At 39.8% G+C, this 14452-nt stretch overlaps 1 protein-coding gene across 1 annotated transcript in view; it reads right to left on the bottom strand.

The window, feature by feature from the left end:
• Positions 1-1733: 1733 nt before the first annotated feature.
• The window catches only part of syndig1l (synapse differentiation inducing 1-like), a 39891-nt gene continuing 27172 nt past the window's right edge, over positions 1734-14452 (bottom strand). Inside the window, exons 3-4 of the mRNA XM_020603759.1 lie at positions 12385-12522; positions 1734-2459 (exon numbers count right to left, since the gene is read on the bottom strand). Of these exons, the coding sequence (XP_020459415.1) occupies positions 2301-2459; positions 12385-12522 (297 nt within the window). The 3' untranslated portion in view covers positions 1734-2300. The remainder of the gene's footprint in view (positions 2460-12384; positions 12523-14452) is intronic.

The raw sequence follows: 14452 nt of genomic DNA, 5'->3' as shown, positions 1-14452 counted from the left end.
TTCTGCCACCTGCTGGTAAGAGGAGTTATTTCTCTCATGCAGGTGCAGAACATACAGCATGTGCCTGTCAGCTGTTGGCTGTAGTCCAGGTGGTATGTTCAAGTGCCACTTTTTTGACCCGAGTGGCCTAGACAAAGGCGACATGAGGTAAAATAGCCTGTGTCACCGCTAGTTCTTGGTGTGTCTCTGCCCTTAGGGCTTTAAACAAATACCTAGATATCAATCCAAATTCAGCCCAGCATGGTCTTTTACTTTATGACTACATTTAATCAAACAATGGCTAGATGTTTACTCATACAGGCCAAAAATAAAATTCAAGATAACGTTGAAGTCTTAGCCGCAGCCTTTATTTTTAGCTGAGTACACTGTGGAAACCTCCCTTGAAGAATATGGGCAACATTCACTCTTCATTAGCACAACAGAACTGTGTTCATTTCAGAATGTTCACATAGCTGAGGATGTGTAAATGGATTGTTTACTTGCAGATTCTGACAGCAAACAGTGATGCCAAAAGTGGCTTATTAGTGGAATTAATGTGGTAGTGCTATTTTAGGGCTATGCTCCAGAGACTACACATTCCTTCAGAAAAATCCATTACAGGGAGCTAATTGTGCACCATAAATGTCAGGTATGACTAATGCAGGACCTGTGCAGGGAAAACTAAGTATGTAATGTCTCCTCTTGAGGCGTCACTGCTTCAGCTAGCATCTGTCTGGCTTGTATTCTGTAAAAAACAAAAAAACAAAACAAAAAAACAACTAAAATCGTAGTAATTAATAAGCCCTTCATACAGTGAATTTGTCAGTTCAACTTGAGTTGAAATTCTTGAAATCATGTGAAGAAACAAACTGAAATATCTAAATGCTTTTTTGCAATGAAATGGGCTCTGTTTTCATAGCTGAATTCAGAAAAGTGGGTTAAAGTACTGCACAAAATATGAGCCCCTTCATAGCCTTATCAATTTAAATTTTAAGCTTTTTTATGGTCTGACAAAAAGTTCTGAATCCAATCAATCATGTGTAGCAGCATACTGCTGCCACAGCTGGAGCCATGCAAAGAATAACTGATCACAGCTGCTGTCAGACTGGGTCACTTTGTTTATATGTGCAGCCCTGGATGATATGTAAGGCCTGCCGTTTAATGACTATATCTAGCTGATTTATAACCTCCTTGTCCACCGTGCATGGCTGATACTTAATTTCACATTGTGTGACCAGCTGCAGTGTTTTTGGGCGACACTCTTTTCTGACCATCTGGATGCCCCACATCTGTTCTTCACTTCAAAAGCTATTAAATGAACAATCCTTAAAGTGAGATTAATCAAGGTGCTTTGTGATAGCAGGGAACCCAAAGACAAACAAAAACACAGCATGTTTGCATGTATGTAGGCAAACTATATTTGGCATGAGCAGACTTTGTTAGATTTCAGGGCATGCTTTTGATGAATGGACATGTTCTCAGTAAGAAAACAAAATACAGGTCTCAAGCTCCACTTTTGTACTTCATACCAGTGCATATTGATCACTGGCGAAGAAAACAGCCTTTGTTCCTGATCATATTTGATCATTTTTTTATTCTTTATTGATGGAAATGATTTGCAGTAGTTCTGTATTTGTTTTCTAAAGTCTTTCCCAGAAATAAAAGCCCTCCTTTGTCACGATTTAACAAACACGTGATCATGCATTTTCATCATTTTTGAGGTAAACACAAAAGCAGTCATGGTTTTTTTTTTGAGTTAGTGGAGCAAATAACGAACAGAGAAAGTCCTGGGTGGCAAACGAAGATGACAGGTGACAGCAGCTCAAATAACAACAACACTGAGTTGGTTTCAGAGTGATTCTGTGTCAAATTCTAACCCTCCCCGACCTCTGCTCTTTAGTAGTTCAAGCAGTTATAGTCTTAGTCTTTCCTCCTCAAAGTTTCTTTCTCACAGTAGATGTTAAAAACCAGCCAAAAATGGATGAAGTAAATATGAGTTTAAGTCAATGAGATGCAAACTGTGCTCCAACACTGGAATACTTCCAATACTCAAAAACAAAAAAACAACTTTGTCTATCCCCAATTCCCGCTCTTCTCACCCTCAAGCTTGACCTCTTTCTAGTCACTGCAGCTAATCTTGGCTGATGGAGGACCTGGAGGGAGAGAAGACAGGAAAAAAAGGAGGTGGAGGGAAAAAACTGTACATCTAAAAAAAAAAAAGAACTTTCTTCCAAGTCTGAGAGAGCAATGCTGTTTCCCAGGGGGGGTTGTTGTCTTCATGGGCTCCCTGGAGGTATGTGTTTGGAGGGAGGGTGTGTCGGCTATATGTGCCCTGGTTTAGAAAGGTAGGCGATGAGAGCTACCACCACCCCAACATACACACCGGTGCCTATAGTGATGGAGAGGGCAGCGAGAAACAAAGCCCGTCGGGAAGCGATGTTGGCCAGAGGGAAGTCGCCTTTGTTCACTGCCTTGGTGGTCTAGAAAAGAAGAAATGTAAGGAAAGAAGAAAGTCAGATACAGTTCAGAGGGTCCTCAGGAGGAAGAGCGACCCATTTTTTCAGAAGAGCCATTGCAAAAACTGTTTCTTATTTCTGTGGTTGTGTGGAGAAAAATAAGGGAATGAAACAGGGGATAGGCCCATGGACTGAGTGGCTCAGAATAACCCAGCAGAGCTCGTAGTGCATGGCGGGACAAAAAAATGGCAATTAGAGTGAAAATGCAAAGCACTGGAAGTGATGGCCACCCCAGCTGCTAGCAGTGAATGATAAATGACACATGAGAAACACAGATTATCATAATTTGTCATTAAATTAAAACAAAAACTCAACAGAGGATTTTTAAAGAGATCAAACTAGCTTAAAAATATATTTTTACAGTATTGTTTGAAAGAAAAACAATCAAAGGACAAATACTGTGCATTATTTAGTAAAAAAAAAAAGTGAAAAAGCTGGTTCTTTATGCATCGTCATCGCTTTGCTGTGTGGAGTTTTTTCTTTTCCAGCTTACATCCTCCATTGCCATGATTTAGTAACGAAGAATTTAAGGTTATAGTGCACTTTTACAGCCCACTATAGGCAAATAGATCCTGTCTGTAGTGTTGTGTTAACCGTTCTGCTGTTTGTTTTAAGTATTGTTGTAGTGTGAGTAACTGACCACAGCATAAAATAACTGAAATCTTTTTGTCAAACAACATCCAGACACAAATATTACACTTTTATCCCTCATTCAAGCAGCGGCCCTAAAATGGACTATTGACAGTCTGCATGAAATACACTGATGTTCCAATTGTTCTGGCTTTAAAATAAAATATAATAAAATAAAAAACTTGAAGTTGTTTTTATGCGAGCTGTATGAACTAAAATAAATCTCATTTAAAGAACAAGTGACCTGGGCTCACCAACAACACCAGAGTCACTCTTGTTTTCCTTCTAGTCTCATTATGTTAGTGTCCCTTTGCTCTCTGACCATTTAATACTTTATTACAGTATATCATGTAACAGTTATTTGTAATGAATTAATGGATCATTAATATCTTTGTTTAATAAAACAAAATTGTTCAGTATGTAAATGGTTTATTCATGACAACAAAACTAGCATTCAGTCCAAATAGTCCAGAAAAAATAAAACCCGTTTTGTTAATAATTTACTACCTAAAGCATTTATAATTTTTTTATCTTCTTTCAGCTGCTCCTGTTAGGGGTCATCGCAGCGTAATCATCCATCTCCATAGATATGGAAGTTTATTAAATCAGCATATGTGATTTGGCACAGGTTTCCCACTGGATGCAAAGTCTGATGCAACCCTCCCATTTTATCCGGGCTTGGGACCAGCACTAAGAACGCACTGGCTCGTACAACCCCAGTAACTGGGTGTGGTACATTGACCAAGAAGCAAACCTGAGCTGTGCATGTAGCAGGCAGGAACCCTGTCTCTTGATCACAATGCACCCCTGAAGTATTTATGAATAATAAATAAATTATTTAAAGCTGTATTAGAGGGCTGCACTCAACAACAACACACTGCTGTGGCTGAAAATAACAGAGATCAAACTGAAACTGAGTGAGAGTGAAACAGTAACGTCGCAAGGCGGTAAAACCAAAACAATGAGCTGAAAAACCCCACAGAGCTCTCCGGAATTGTCACTATGAGTGATCCTTTTCACATTACATTATTAGTGATTAGATCCATTACTAATGTAAATGTTGATTATAGCAGCTTTAAACAATTTACCTAAAAAGTTCTTTGTAAATAATAATTAATAAGGTGGAACTGGTGTTTATTAGTTTGGTCAGTATTTAAAACTATTAATGGCAGTAAATACAGCATCCCTGGGAGCCCCTAGTAAAGAATGAAAAGGTGTAAACCCTGCCCCACTAGACGGACAACATCACATATTTAACTGATTCTAAAGAGGTTCTTGCTTCTTGTACATTCCACTCTCCACTGGATACCTGATGTGAATACTTTACAGAAAAATACAACAATGAATAGATGTTGAATAGTGGTTTATCTTGTCTCCCCTGCCCGTTGTTGATGCATTTCGAGACATGCCTGTGCTGGGTGTCCTCCAGCTTCCGTTGCCTTTGAATGGACGTGCTTGCCAGGAGGGAAATGGAGGGAAGAGAGATGCTTATTGTGATTTGTTGTTTTCATTCACATCACTGAATAGAGGCCAGCGCTAAAGCAGACATTACACACAGACAACAGTGGAAAACATTAGTGTTTGGACTTTGTATTGGCTTTTTCATTTTCTATCTCCACCGTCCTCCCCTAACCTCACTTGTTTTTTTTTTTCCAAATGCTGCCACATCTATTAATTAGTTTTTCTCCTTAGTGAGATTCAGTAGTGTCAACAGTCGAGCATGTTGCTGAATCATAACCATAATATATTCTGCCTGTAACACAAAGCACTGGTCAGACTATGCCAGCACCTCTTTGATATGTAGTGTGAGTGTGTGAGTGACCTTCATTATTTGTGTGATAATGACGGAGCTGATGAATGATGTGTGTGAATATGATGAAGCTGGCATCAGGCTCTTTTCCTTCAACTGTGAGGCCACGGTCCTCTCTTATAATAACCTGTCCTGTTCATTTTGGAAGTGAGCTGCAACTCCAAGCAAGACAAGGTTACAGTTCTTATTCACATCTGAGGTTAAGGGGGACTGTGACTCCTAGTATGATGTAATGTCTGCACTGAAGTGGACTTTGTATCTGACAGTGGTAACGGATTGAAACCTAAACACCAATGCAAGGCTCTGTTTAAATACTTGTTTTGACTGTGACTTTGCTCACAGACTTGCAGATTGTGGATCAAAAGGGCTCAAATGAAGTTTCTTTGCAGGATGCCCCACCTTATTTATTATAACAGAACGAGAGTCTCAAAAAATCAGTGAGTATTTTACAACTGAGCAAATGCTTGTCCTCACTGAGAGGAGATGGCTATTGGAAAGCAAATATCAATCATCTCTATGCAGTTAACCAAACAGGAATGTTAACAGGCTAGATGTGAATCTGAATTTTAGTTTTTTTTTAAGATTTGAAAACAGTTCTGAGGTATCTGTACTTTACTTTTCATTTTCTGCTGCTCTGTAATTTCACTTCACTACATTTTAGAGCCAAATATTGTACTTTTTACTCCACTACATTCATTTGGTAACATAGTTAAAATAGCTCGACCTTTACCATCTGTAACATTCAATGTGAGTGCTTCTTCCACCACTGGAAAATGATAATAACAGGCTAGATGTCAATAATATAAGAATTATATAACAAAGATGGCATATTTATTACTGCAAAACAATGCTAAGTTAAGTAAATGCAGCACAGACAATTACTATGGCATCATGACTATTATCTGTCCTTAAAATGGCTACTTGCACATTTCAAGCAGCTTGTTTGCTGTAGAGGAATGAAACACAAATTCTTGATTATGATGTTTGCATTTCATCATGTGAAAGTTGTCTTTAAGGTACAAAGACATTTTTGAGATCTTTGTAAAAGGGCAGCCAGTACTATCCCACTACTCTTGCACTGTTTAACAGTCAGTGATCTCTGTGGTTGAATTTTGTCCTTATGAACCAGTAAATGTTGCACCTTTATCGACACCCGCTTTATCATCTGAATAATAAATAACTAATCAATATAAAAAAACTCCATTTACCATTTCCCAGTTGTGGTTGTTACTGCTGGAAAAAAAAACAATGCTTGGCATCTTTCCACTGTGTGCGCACGTGTTTCAAAAGGATTTTAAAGACAGTGGTTAATAGTTCAAGACAAAGGCAGCAACAGAGAGACATAGAAAAAAAGCTCTTTAGCCAAATGTCTTCCCTCGAAAGGTCAGAAAGCAAATCTAGACAAAGGGTGTGCATTCAAGGCATGGCCTTTAGCTTCCATGTCAATACAGTAATTATTGAAACAAAAGCACCATTATGGAGCTTTATGGGAAATTAGATGTGACTTTGCTTTCAAAACAAGACAAAGCACTTTGTCCTTTTCAGGATGTATTACTTCACCCTCCTCCCAGCAAGGTCTTTTGGGAGGGAGACTCCTTAAAGGAGTCATAATGTGTCAGTGGACATTTTAATTCTCTCCACCACTGCAGGAATTGAAGGGCACGTGCTTGTTATAGTGAAAGCATTTCTTAAACACTGTAATTGATTTAAGGACCTTTTGCTCCACTTCACACAAGCATTCAAGTCAAAGCATGATGTAGCTGAGAAAAATGAAAGCCTGTGCTGTAATCTGGACGAAAAAGCTGAGAGTAACTGGTTGGATGCATGTGCCTACTTATGCTCTCCTCTTTCTGAGCATTAGGTCTGAATATCACCGTACAAATGTTGGTGCGAGCATTTTTCCTTGAATCCCCTTGAGAGGGAAATGGTTAGAAGCATTAAGGCTTTATCTCCACTACCTTGGCAAAATGATTGAAATGTGGTGAAATAAAGATAACATCTCAGACTTAGCTGCATGCAGACTGTGATGCTCTCTTGGAAGTCAATTCAGGTTTTCTTCCAAATAATCAACACAAAAAGCTTAAAATCTCACTCCCTCTCTCTCTGTGTCTGTCTCGACCTCCCTCATGCAGACACACACGCAAATACATACACTGTTTCTGAGTAATTACCTCGTTCATTTTCATCCATTATGATGACTTGTATGCTGTGCAGGGGAGTCATATTTGCATAGCCGTGAAAGGAATGGCTGCCGCTTCTCAACTTTGCACTTTCCAGTGCAGATGTCTCAGAGCTGAGAGAAACATTTATCAGCATCTCCAAACAAAATACTCACCCTATTAGTGCCAATAATTGAAACTCAATTCCGTTTTCTAATCAAAGGCTCAAAGCTAATTTTCTCCCAGATATTCATGGTATTCTAGTGATTATCAGTCGTGTATGTGTGTAGGCGGTTAATGCTGCCTCCTGAGCCGTGAGGCGCTATTTACATTAACGAGGTTCCACAGAATGAAAGATGTAGTTTTTGGCAAATAGGATACAAACGATTTAAAGTAGCATATTAATGCATGCTTGTTTCTCTGTGTGTTTGTTGATGCCCTCGCTCAATTCCTCTCCTCGAGAAGCCATGCCATACTCCTTCTGTCTGACCAGGCCTGACCTTCCAGTGGGACAAAAACATTATTGATCTGCCATCCACAAACTCTATTACAGTTTCTAAATTGTTTGCCTGTAAATGTCCTCAGAGTAAGATGTGCTCCATTCTAAACCTTTCTTCCTGGCTCATTCTGCTACACTTGTTAAATCCCAGAATGCATCTAAGGAAGAGAGTGAGTCACCAATCACAAGGTGTCTCTTTTTACATTCTGTTTTCTAGATTTGAAAATGGCCACATTACTCTGCTCAAAGTTGCTAGTTAATGTTGTGTTTTTGTCTGGTAAAAATCTAGCGTGACATTCATTCTCAATATGTGCTAGGTGTCAAAGAAATACTATGCTAATTTACCTTCAAAATGAGAACCGGTTGTTACGTGACATGCGGCTGATATTAGCCAGATGGAAAAGTTATGTTAGCCCTATAAAACCATGCAAAACAGACTATGAAATGCAGCAAAAAGCATAAACATCTCTTGTGTTGTTGGTGTTAGCGATTGAATAGTATAAACACGTAAAAAAAAATTATGCAATGTCTTTTACCTCCTTCCCACTAAGGATAAAAACATAACCTGTATGGTTACTTCACTGGCAGACATAAAATCACCATATACAACATGTCAGTTTTTACCAGCACTTTACCTGATGTTAGTCAGTGACTAGGTACCATCTAATGGGACTATGCTTAAATAGCATTGCTTTTCTCTTCATAATGACGTGGGTTTAACTACTGCCTTAGTCATGTCATCAAAAAGTACTTTTTCAATTAAAGGACACAGTGGGTGTGTGGGTAAATTTAGCTTCAGCTAAGGCCACTGTGACTGTGGTTTCCTGACTACATAGCTTTACCTTGTTCTTGGTTTAGCTGTAATTCCTGCCAATTGTACATACTGTTTGTTCAGAAGTTATACATTACTCAGGCATAACATTTTTATGAGGTAAAATACGTGACACACAATCAAATTCTGGTCATATGATGACCAATACTGCATTTTGGCTTTGTATGTCGGTACAGATGCCTACACTCATCTCTAAACACAGAGGCATGAAAGTTCACACAAATAATCAAATTCCAGCTAAAAACTTACAATGTCCTTGTGTTAACTCCTGCAAAATGAATTAATTTAATTGGGGGACCTCTTGAACAACTGGATGAAATAAAGACAGGTGAAGTAGATTACTGAGCTATAAAATGAAGTAATCCCAGACTCCAACCATATCTTTTCCTGATGGCTCTTATGCAAGATATCTTCTAAAGGAGGGAGATTGGCAGAAAAGCCATCCACCTAAAACACAGCCATCACTTCCCCATAATTACCCAGGAAGAATCAAATTAGCTCCTGACAAGATAATTCACTGACTGGCTTCATCTGCCCTGGACTACTCACTGCTGCAGATAAGAAAGCTAAATGCTTCAGCTTTCGATAAGAATTTATAGTCAAAGGCAGAGCAATTTACTGAAAAGCTTGTCTGTCTCTAGTGTGTGTGTGTGTGTGTGTGTGTGTATACTGTGTCTGTTTGCATGTACTTTTAAACTTACACTATATATTTGTGTGTGTTACAGACACACACAGACATTTTTTTCCATATTTTCCTTTTCATGTTGGTGCATGTAGAGTAAGAGAGGCAGAATTGATTGGCAGCAAGACAAATGGTGATTCCTGTGCCCTTTGTTTGAGTGATGCCCAATCACTGCAGTTGGTTCCTACAGAGTTGAAAAGATGCAGGAGATGCAGGAGATCTAGTTGGAGTCCTTTAGATAATCATTATGTTTACTTTGATGATGTTAATGGCTATGAACATAGTGGCAAAAGCTTCAAAAACTACTACAATACCTTGTCCTAGCAGGGCGGCACAGCAGCGCAGTGGTTAGCGCCATTGTTCCACAGGAAGAAGGTGTGAATGTCTATGGTTTTCAGTCTACATGTCAGCCCTGTGATAGACTGGCGTCCTGTCCAGGGTGTACCCTGCCTCTTGCCCAATGTCAGCTGGGCTAGGCTCCAGCCCCCCATGACCCTATTCAGGAATAAGCGGCATAGATAAACGAATGGATTCACAAGCAGCCTTGTCATAATTTTCTTGTTCTGTCTGGAAACAAGTCCTGTTGGTATAATTTGATGTACTGTGCATTACACATCAATTGTAATAATATGGCTTCATCTTTACATCAAAGTCAAATAATAGCCTCCTCTACACTGCCCATTCCATGCAGGGGTTTTCTGCCTTTTCTTTATTAAAGGTACAGTACCAGCATGGTGGATCAATGTTGACCCTCCAAAATGTTGCAGGCAGGTTTTTTGCCAATACAAGTTTTCTCCACCTCCTGTATAAAGGGAACAAGGCAGAATAGAAGGTTGCAGACCTATGTGAGAGAGAGAAAGCCAGGGAGTGAATAAGGCAAGAGGGCAGGATAAGCAAGACCAAAGTGAGAGGTTTAAAATGTTATTTTGTACTTGTTTCATGGTGATTATGCTCTAAAGCATGAATAAACACAGCCACACCTCTGCACAGCCCTGTGGGAAGGATTTTGTGTGGATGTATGTCCTGCAGTGCGCAGTTTGTGTGTGTGTGTAGCCTTGCCCTCAAACAGGCACACGGACATGAAATTGGACCCACATACTAGGCTACTGAAATTCCTGATTTCAGTTATCAAACAAAATCAAATAACAGAAGGTTTGTTTTGTTTTAAATTTGACCATGAAGTGCATAGACCATCAGACACCATGATAAGCACGTAGTTGTATAAACCAAACACAGGAGCAGCAGTTTTCTGGCTTTTTTAAGTTCCATGTAAATAAATAAAATACCTTGAAGAAGCATCAAAACACCAGCAGATTAAACCTAGTTTTTAGTGTGTCTTCATGCACGTTTTCTTCTGCTTTCTGAACCACAGCTCAAACAAGGCTGTTTAATGTGTCTGAGAGCTCATCACCTTTACTACATCGCACACCTGTAATTGGTTTCATCTTCAGTCCCCTTGAAAACTCCACTAGTTCAAAGGCCCTCTCTCTCATCTTAGTATTTAGAACACCTCCTTCCTTGGAGTTTCTCAGAGAGAACCTTGAAAGTGATTTATAAACTCTTCCTAAAGGCAGCTTTCAGCCTGTTTATAGAGCATCAGGCACAAGCAGCCATTACAGATTGGCCTTGAGTTATTGATGGGTAGCTCAGTAAAAAGTGGCCTTGCGTTGGCAGTAAGAGAGTCATCTGGCAGTACTTTTTTAGGTGTGGTGACCCTTAAAGTTTTGGTGATGAGTCTTACATAGAGGTGGTTATGTCCATGTGTGTTTGTGTGAGCACATGTCTATTAATTTCTTAAATATGTGTCTGGGTGAGTGGGTAGATGTGTCTGTTTTCTGTTAAACCTCAACAAACAGATGCTGCATCATTCATGTGTGACAGGCCACAGTTTTGGAGGTGTTTGCATGGTATGCATGTGTTAATGTCTGTGTGTGTGTGCATGTGCATGCCTGGTATTGCTCACATTGTGGGGATTGAGCCGTCCTGGTGGCTGATCCCCATCATGTAAACATTGCATTTTACTGTAGGGTGATGCCTTTGTTTAAGGTTAGGGTTTGGTTACAGTTAAGTTAAAAAACAGGTGTGTAAATCACAAGTTTTATCATAACACAATTCACATAGAAAGCATTTTAGAAGTGTTTTTGAAGGCCGTCACTCAACCGTCTCATGCAACAGACAGAACTCCATCTATTCATCCATTATCTATACCATTTATCCTGAAGAGGGTCGCGGGGGGTGCAGGAGCCAAGCCCAGCTCACATTGGGCAAGAGGTGGGGTGCACCCTGGACAGGTCACCAGTCTACCACAGGGCGGGGGCAATTTAAATGCACCACATATATTCACACCAAACGCAACATGTTTATGGAATGTAAAGTTCTAAAAGATCACACTACAAAAGTCCACATCAGGTGATGATGACCTGATGCTGGTTCTGCCAAATACAAGGAGTACATCCTATATTGATAAAAGGCAACTTGGAAAGTTTCACTGCTTGGTGCAGGGGTTCAAACTGTACCATGGTTGTTTTTGGTCCTACTCCAAGATGTCCCTGGGACAATTTGAGGAGTTGCTGCTGCTGTCACAGCACTTTAAGAGGCGTTGGAATGATTGCAATGCCTCAGTTGACCTGGAATTGTGCCTGGCCGTCTGTTTGAGGTAAAATATATACTGAACATGATTTTAATAAATGAATCAGATAGGTTTAGCTGACTGGGGCACTATGCCCTTATGGTAACAGTGTTGCTATGTTCCAGCAAGCTGCATTGTGATTGGGCACATGTTACTGTCACTAGCAAAAAGTTGAAATAAATCGACCTTGGGGCGGAAAAGAAAATGTTGCTTTTCATTCGGAGATATTCTGTTGTTGATATACAGTGTGTATGAAGGCCACGATATGCTAACCCCTGGACATAGGAATAAAGCTTAACCTGTCACGCTAAGGTGGCATAGTTGAAACATATTAAAGTTCACTGACAGAATATTGGTACATAAATTATTACGGACATGCAAAAAGAATATATGAAAAATATGCCTTCAGTGTGAAAAGACCTTAAGTGTGGAGAGTGTTACAATGACTCAGACATGGGCATGTGAATATTGTTTTAATACAATTTGAAAAATCCCAAACCAATCCTTTAAGGTTAGGATTAGATTAGACAAGTAGCAGTTATGGTCATGGGTAGGGCAACTGTGCAGGAAATGAAATTAAGTCAATGTAAAGTCTCCACAAAGGATGAAAACATGTGTGTGTGTGTGTGTGTGTGTGTGTGACCTTACCCCCTGTGAGAAGTAAAAGGCTGCAATCCCCAGAGGCCAGAAACAGCAGAGCATGGAGAAGATGGCCAGACCCAGGTGGTCTCGTGGAGGGACGACTATGAAGTTGTCCTCGCTCTCGCTGTCACTGGAGCAGTCTGTCTGCAGAGAGAACAGCAACTATATTCAAACCATACTCTCATGCTGTGCCCTGTAAATGGAAAAATGTTACATGAGTAATATGACATTACATAACATGGTCACAGTAAACACAGAGGTGGGTCCAGTAGAGCTACCGTATGTTAAAAAATAATGTCTGCTTATTGTCAAGAGTTAGATGAGAAGACTGATGACACTCTTATACTGTATTTAGAATGTAAAGAGTTTATAATTATTTGTTGGCCACATGGGGGGAGGAGAAGCAAGAACTGAGCACAACAATAACACATCACCACTTTTTTAAGTTGATATGTCAGACCTGTTAGCAAGAAGTTGCTTATTTACACATCCAGCAGTGCAGTTATGGAGCAACATAAACATTCATTTGGAGTTGCGTTTCTTGCACCCATATGTAATTATGCAAAGCAACTTCAATATTCACTCCTTTTTTGCTCAGCTTTTGAGCTCTACCAGCTTTCTAACAATATTTGGCTCACTGGCTGCTAAATGCCCCACTATGTTCAACAGTTAGTTGCTAAATATGTCAGTCTGATGTTGAGCAGGCAGTGCAAGGTGACATTTCAGAGGTTATGGCTTAAATAACTTTGTCTACGTTGAACCACCCCTGAAATAAATTCTAGGCCATGCATCTGGAATACCCTAATCATAATCAAACATACACACATTCACACCCAGAAGCTGCACAGTGCAACCACAGTCCGACCTGCTGGTGACTGAGCATCCTCAGTGGAGCAGCTGAGGTTAAGGCCTTACTTAAGACACCAAACACTACAGTGTGAAAAATATGCCTTTTCACCTGCCACACCCAAATTTAATCCTACTGGTCTGGGAATTGAACTGGAAACTCTCTGGCGACAAGCTCTTAAGCCACCTAACGATTTCAGAGGCAGATTTTAAAGATGAAAGAAAAAAATGTTTGCTTTGGTAGCACAACAGTCTGTGTACAGGCAGATTGTATCAGTAGAGAAAGATTCTGCCTTCACTGAACAAAAAAGACATTTGTGTAATGGGAAACAAAATGCAGATGAGTCACCACTTGCAGGATCATTTGCCTCCATGTAATGTCACAGCTCACATTCAAGGACTTTTTGTGACAGCCCAGTAGTTTCTCATTAGTTTTGAGATATGCAGATTTCTACATTTTGGCATCTAAACAACAGATGGCATTTAAAACAAAAGGAATATCTGAAAGTACTTTTCATTTCAGATAAGAACTGCTTATGAATCCAACACACCCCCTCGCTACCGCTCTATAAAGCGATTTCACGCTCCGTGCAATGTTCCTCACATGGAACGACAACGCCTTCAGTAGAAAAGAAGAGATGCTCAAACATCTGCAATAGTGTTTAGGGGATCAGAAACTCTCAGTCCTGATCCACAGGTACATTATCTCCACTTAAGCCTCTAGCATACAGTGGGTATGGAAAGTACTCAGACCCCCTTAAATTTTTCACTCTTTGTTATATTGCAGCCATATGCTAAAATCATTTAAGTTCATTTTTTTCCTCATTAATGTACACACAGCACCCCATATTGACAGAAAAACACAGAATTTTTAACATTTTTGCAGATTTATTAAAAAAGAAAAACTGATTTTATAACATGGAAAAAGTATTCAGACCCTTTGCTGTGACACTCATATATTTAACTTAGGCTCTGTCCATTTCATCTGATCATCCCTGAGATGGTTCTACTCCTTCATTTGAGTCCAGCTGTGTTTGATTATACTGATTGGACGTGATTAGGAAAGCCACACACCTGTCTATATAAGACCCTACAGCTCACAGTGCATGTCAGAGCAAATGAGAATCATGAGGTCAAAGGAACTGCCTGAAGAGCTCAGAGACAGAATTGTGGCAAAGCACAGATCTGGCCAAGGTTACAAAAAAATTTCTGCTGCACTTAAGATTCC

This window comes from Monopterus albus, unplaced genomic scaffold (assembly GCF_001952655.1).
Source record: "Monopterus albus unplaced genomic scaffold, M_albus_1.0 scaffold62.1, whole genome shotgun sequence".
NCBI lineage: Eukaryota > Metazoa > Chordata > Actinopteri > Synbranchiformes > Synbranchidae > Monopterus > Monopterus albus.
The sequence above is the reverse complement of the archived record's forward strand: the minus strand, read 5'-3'. Positions and strand labels throughout refer to the sequence as shown.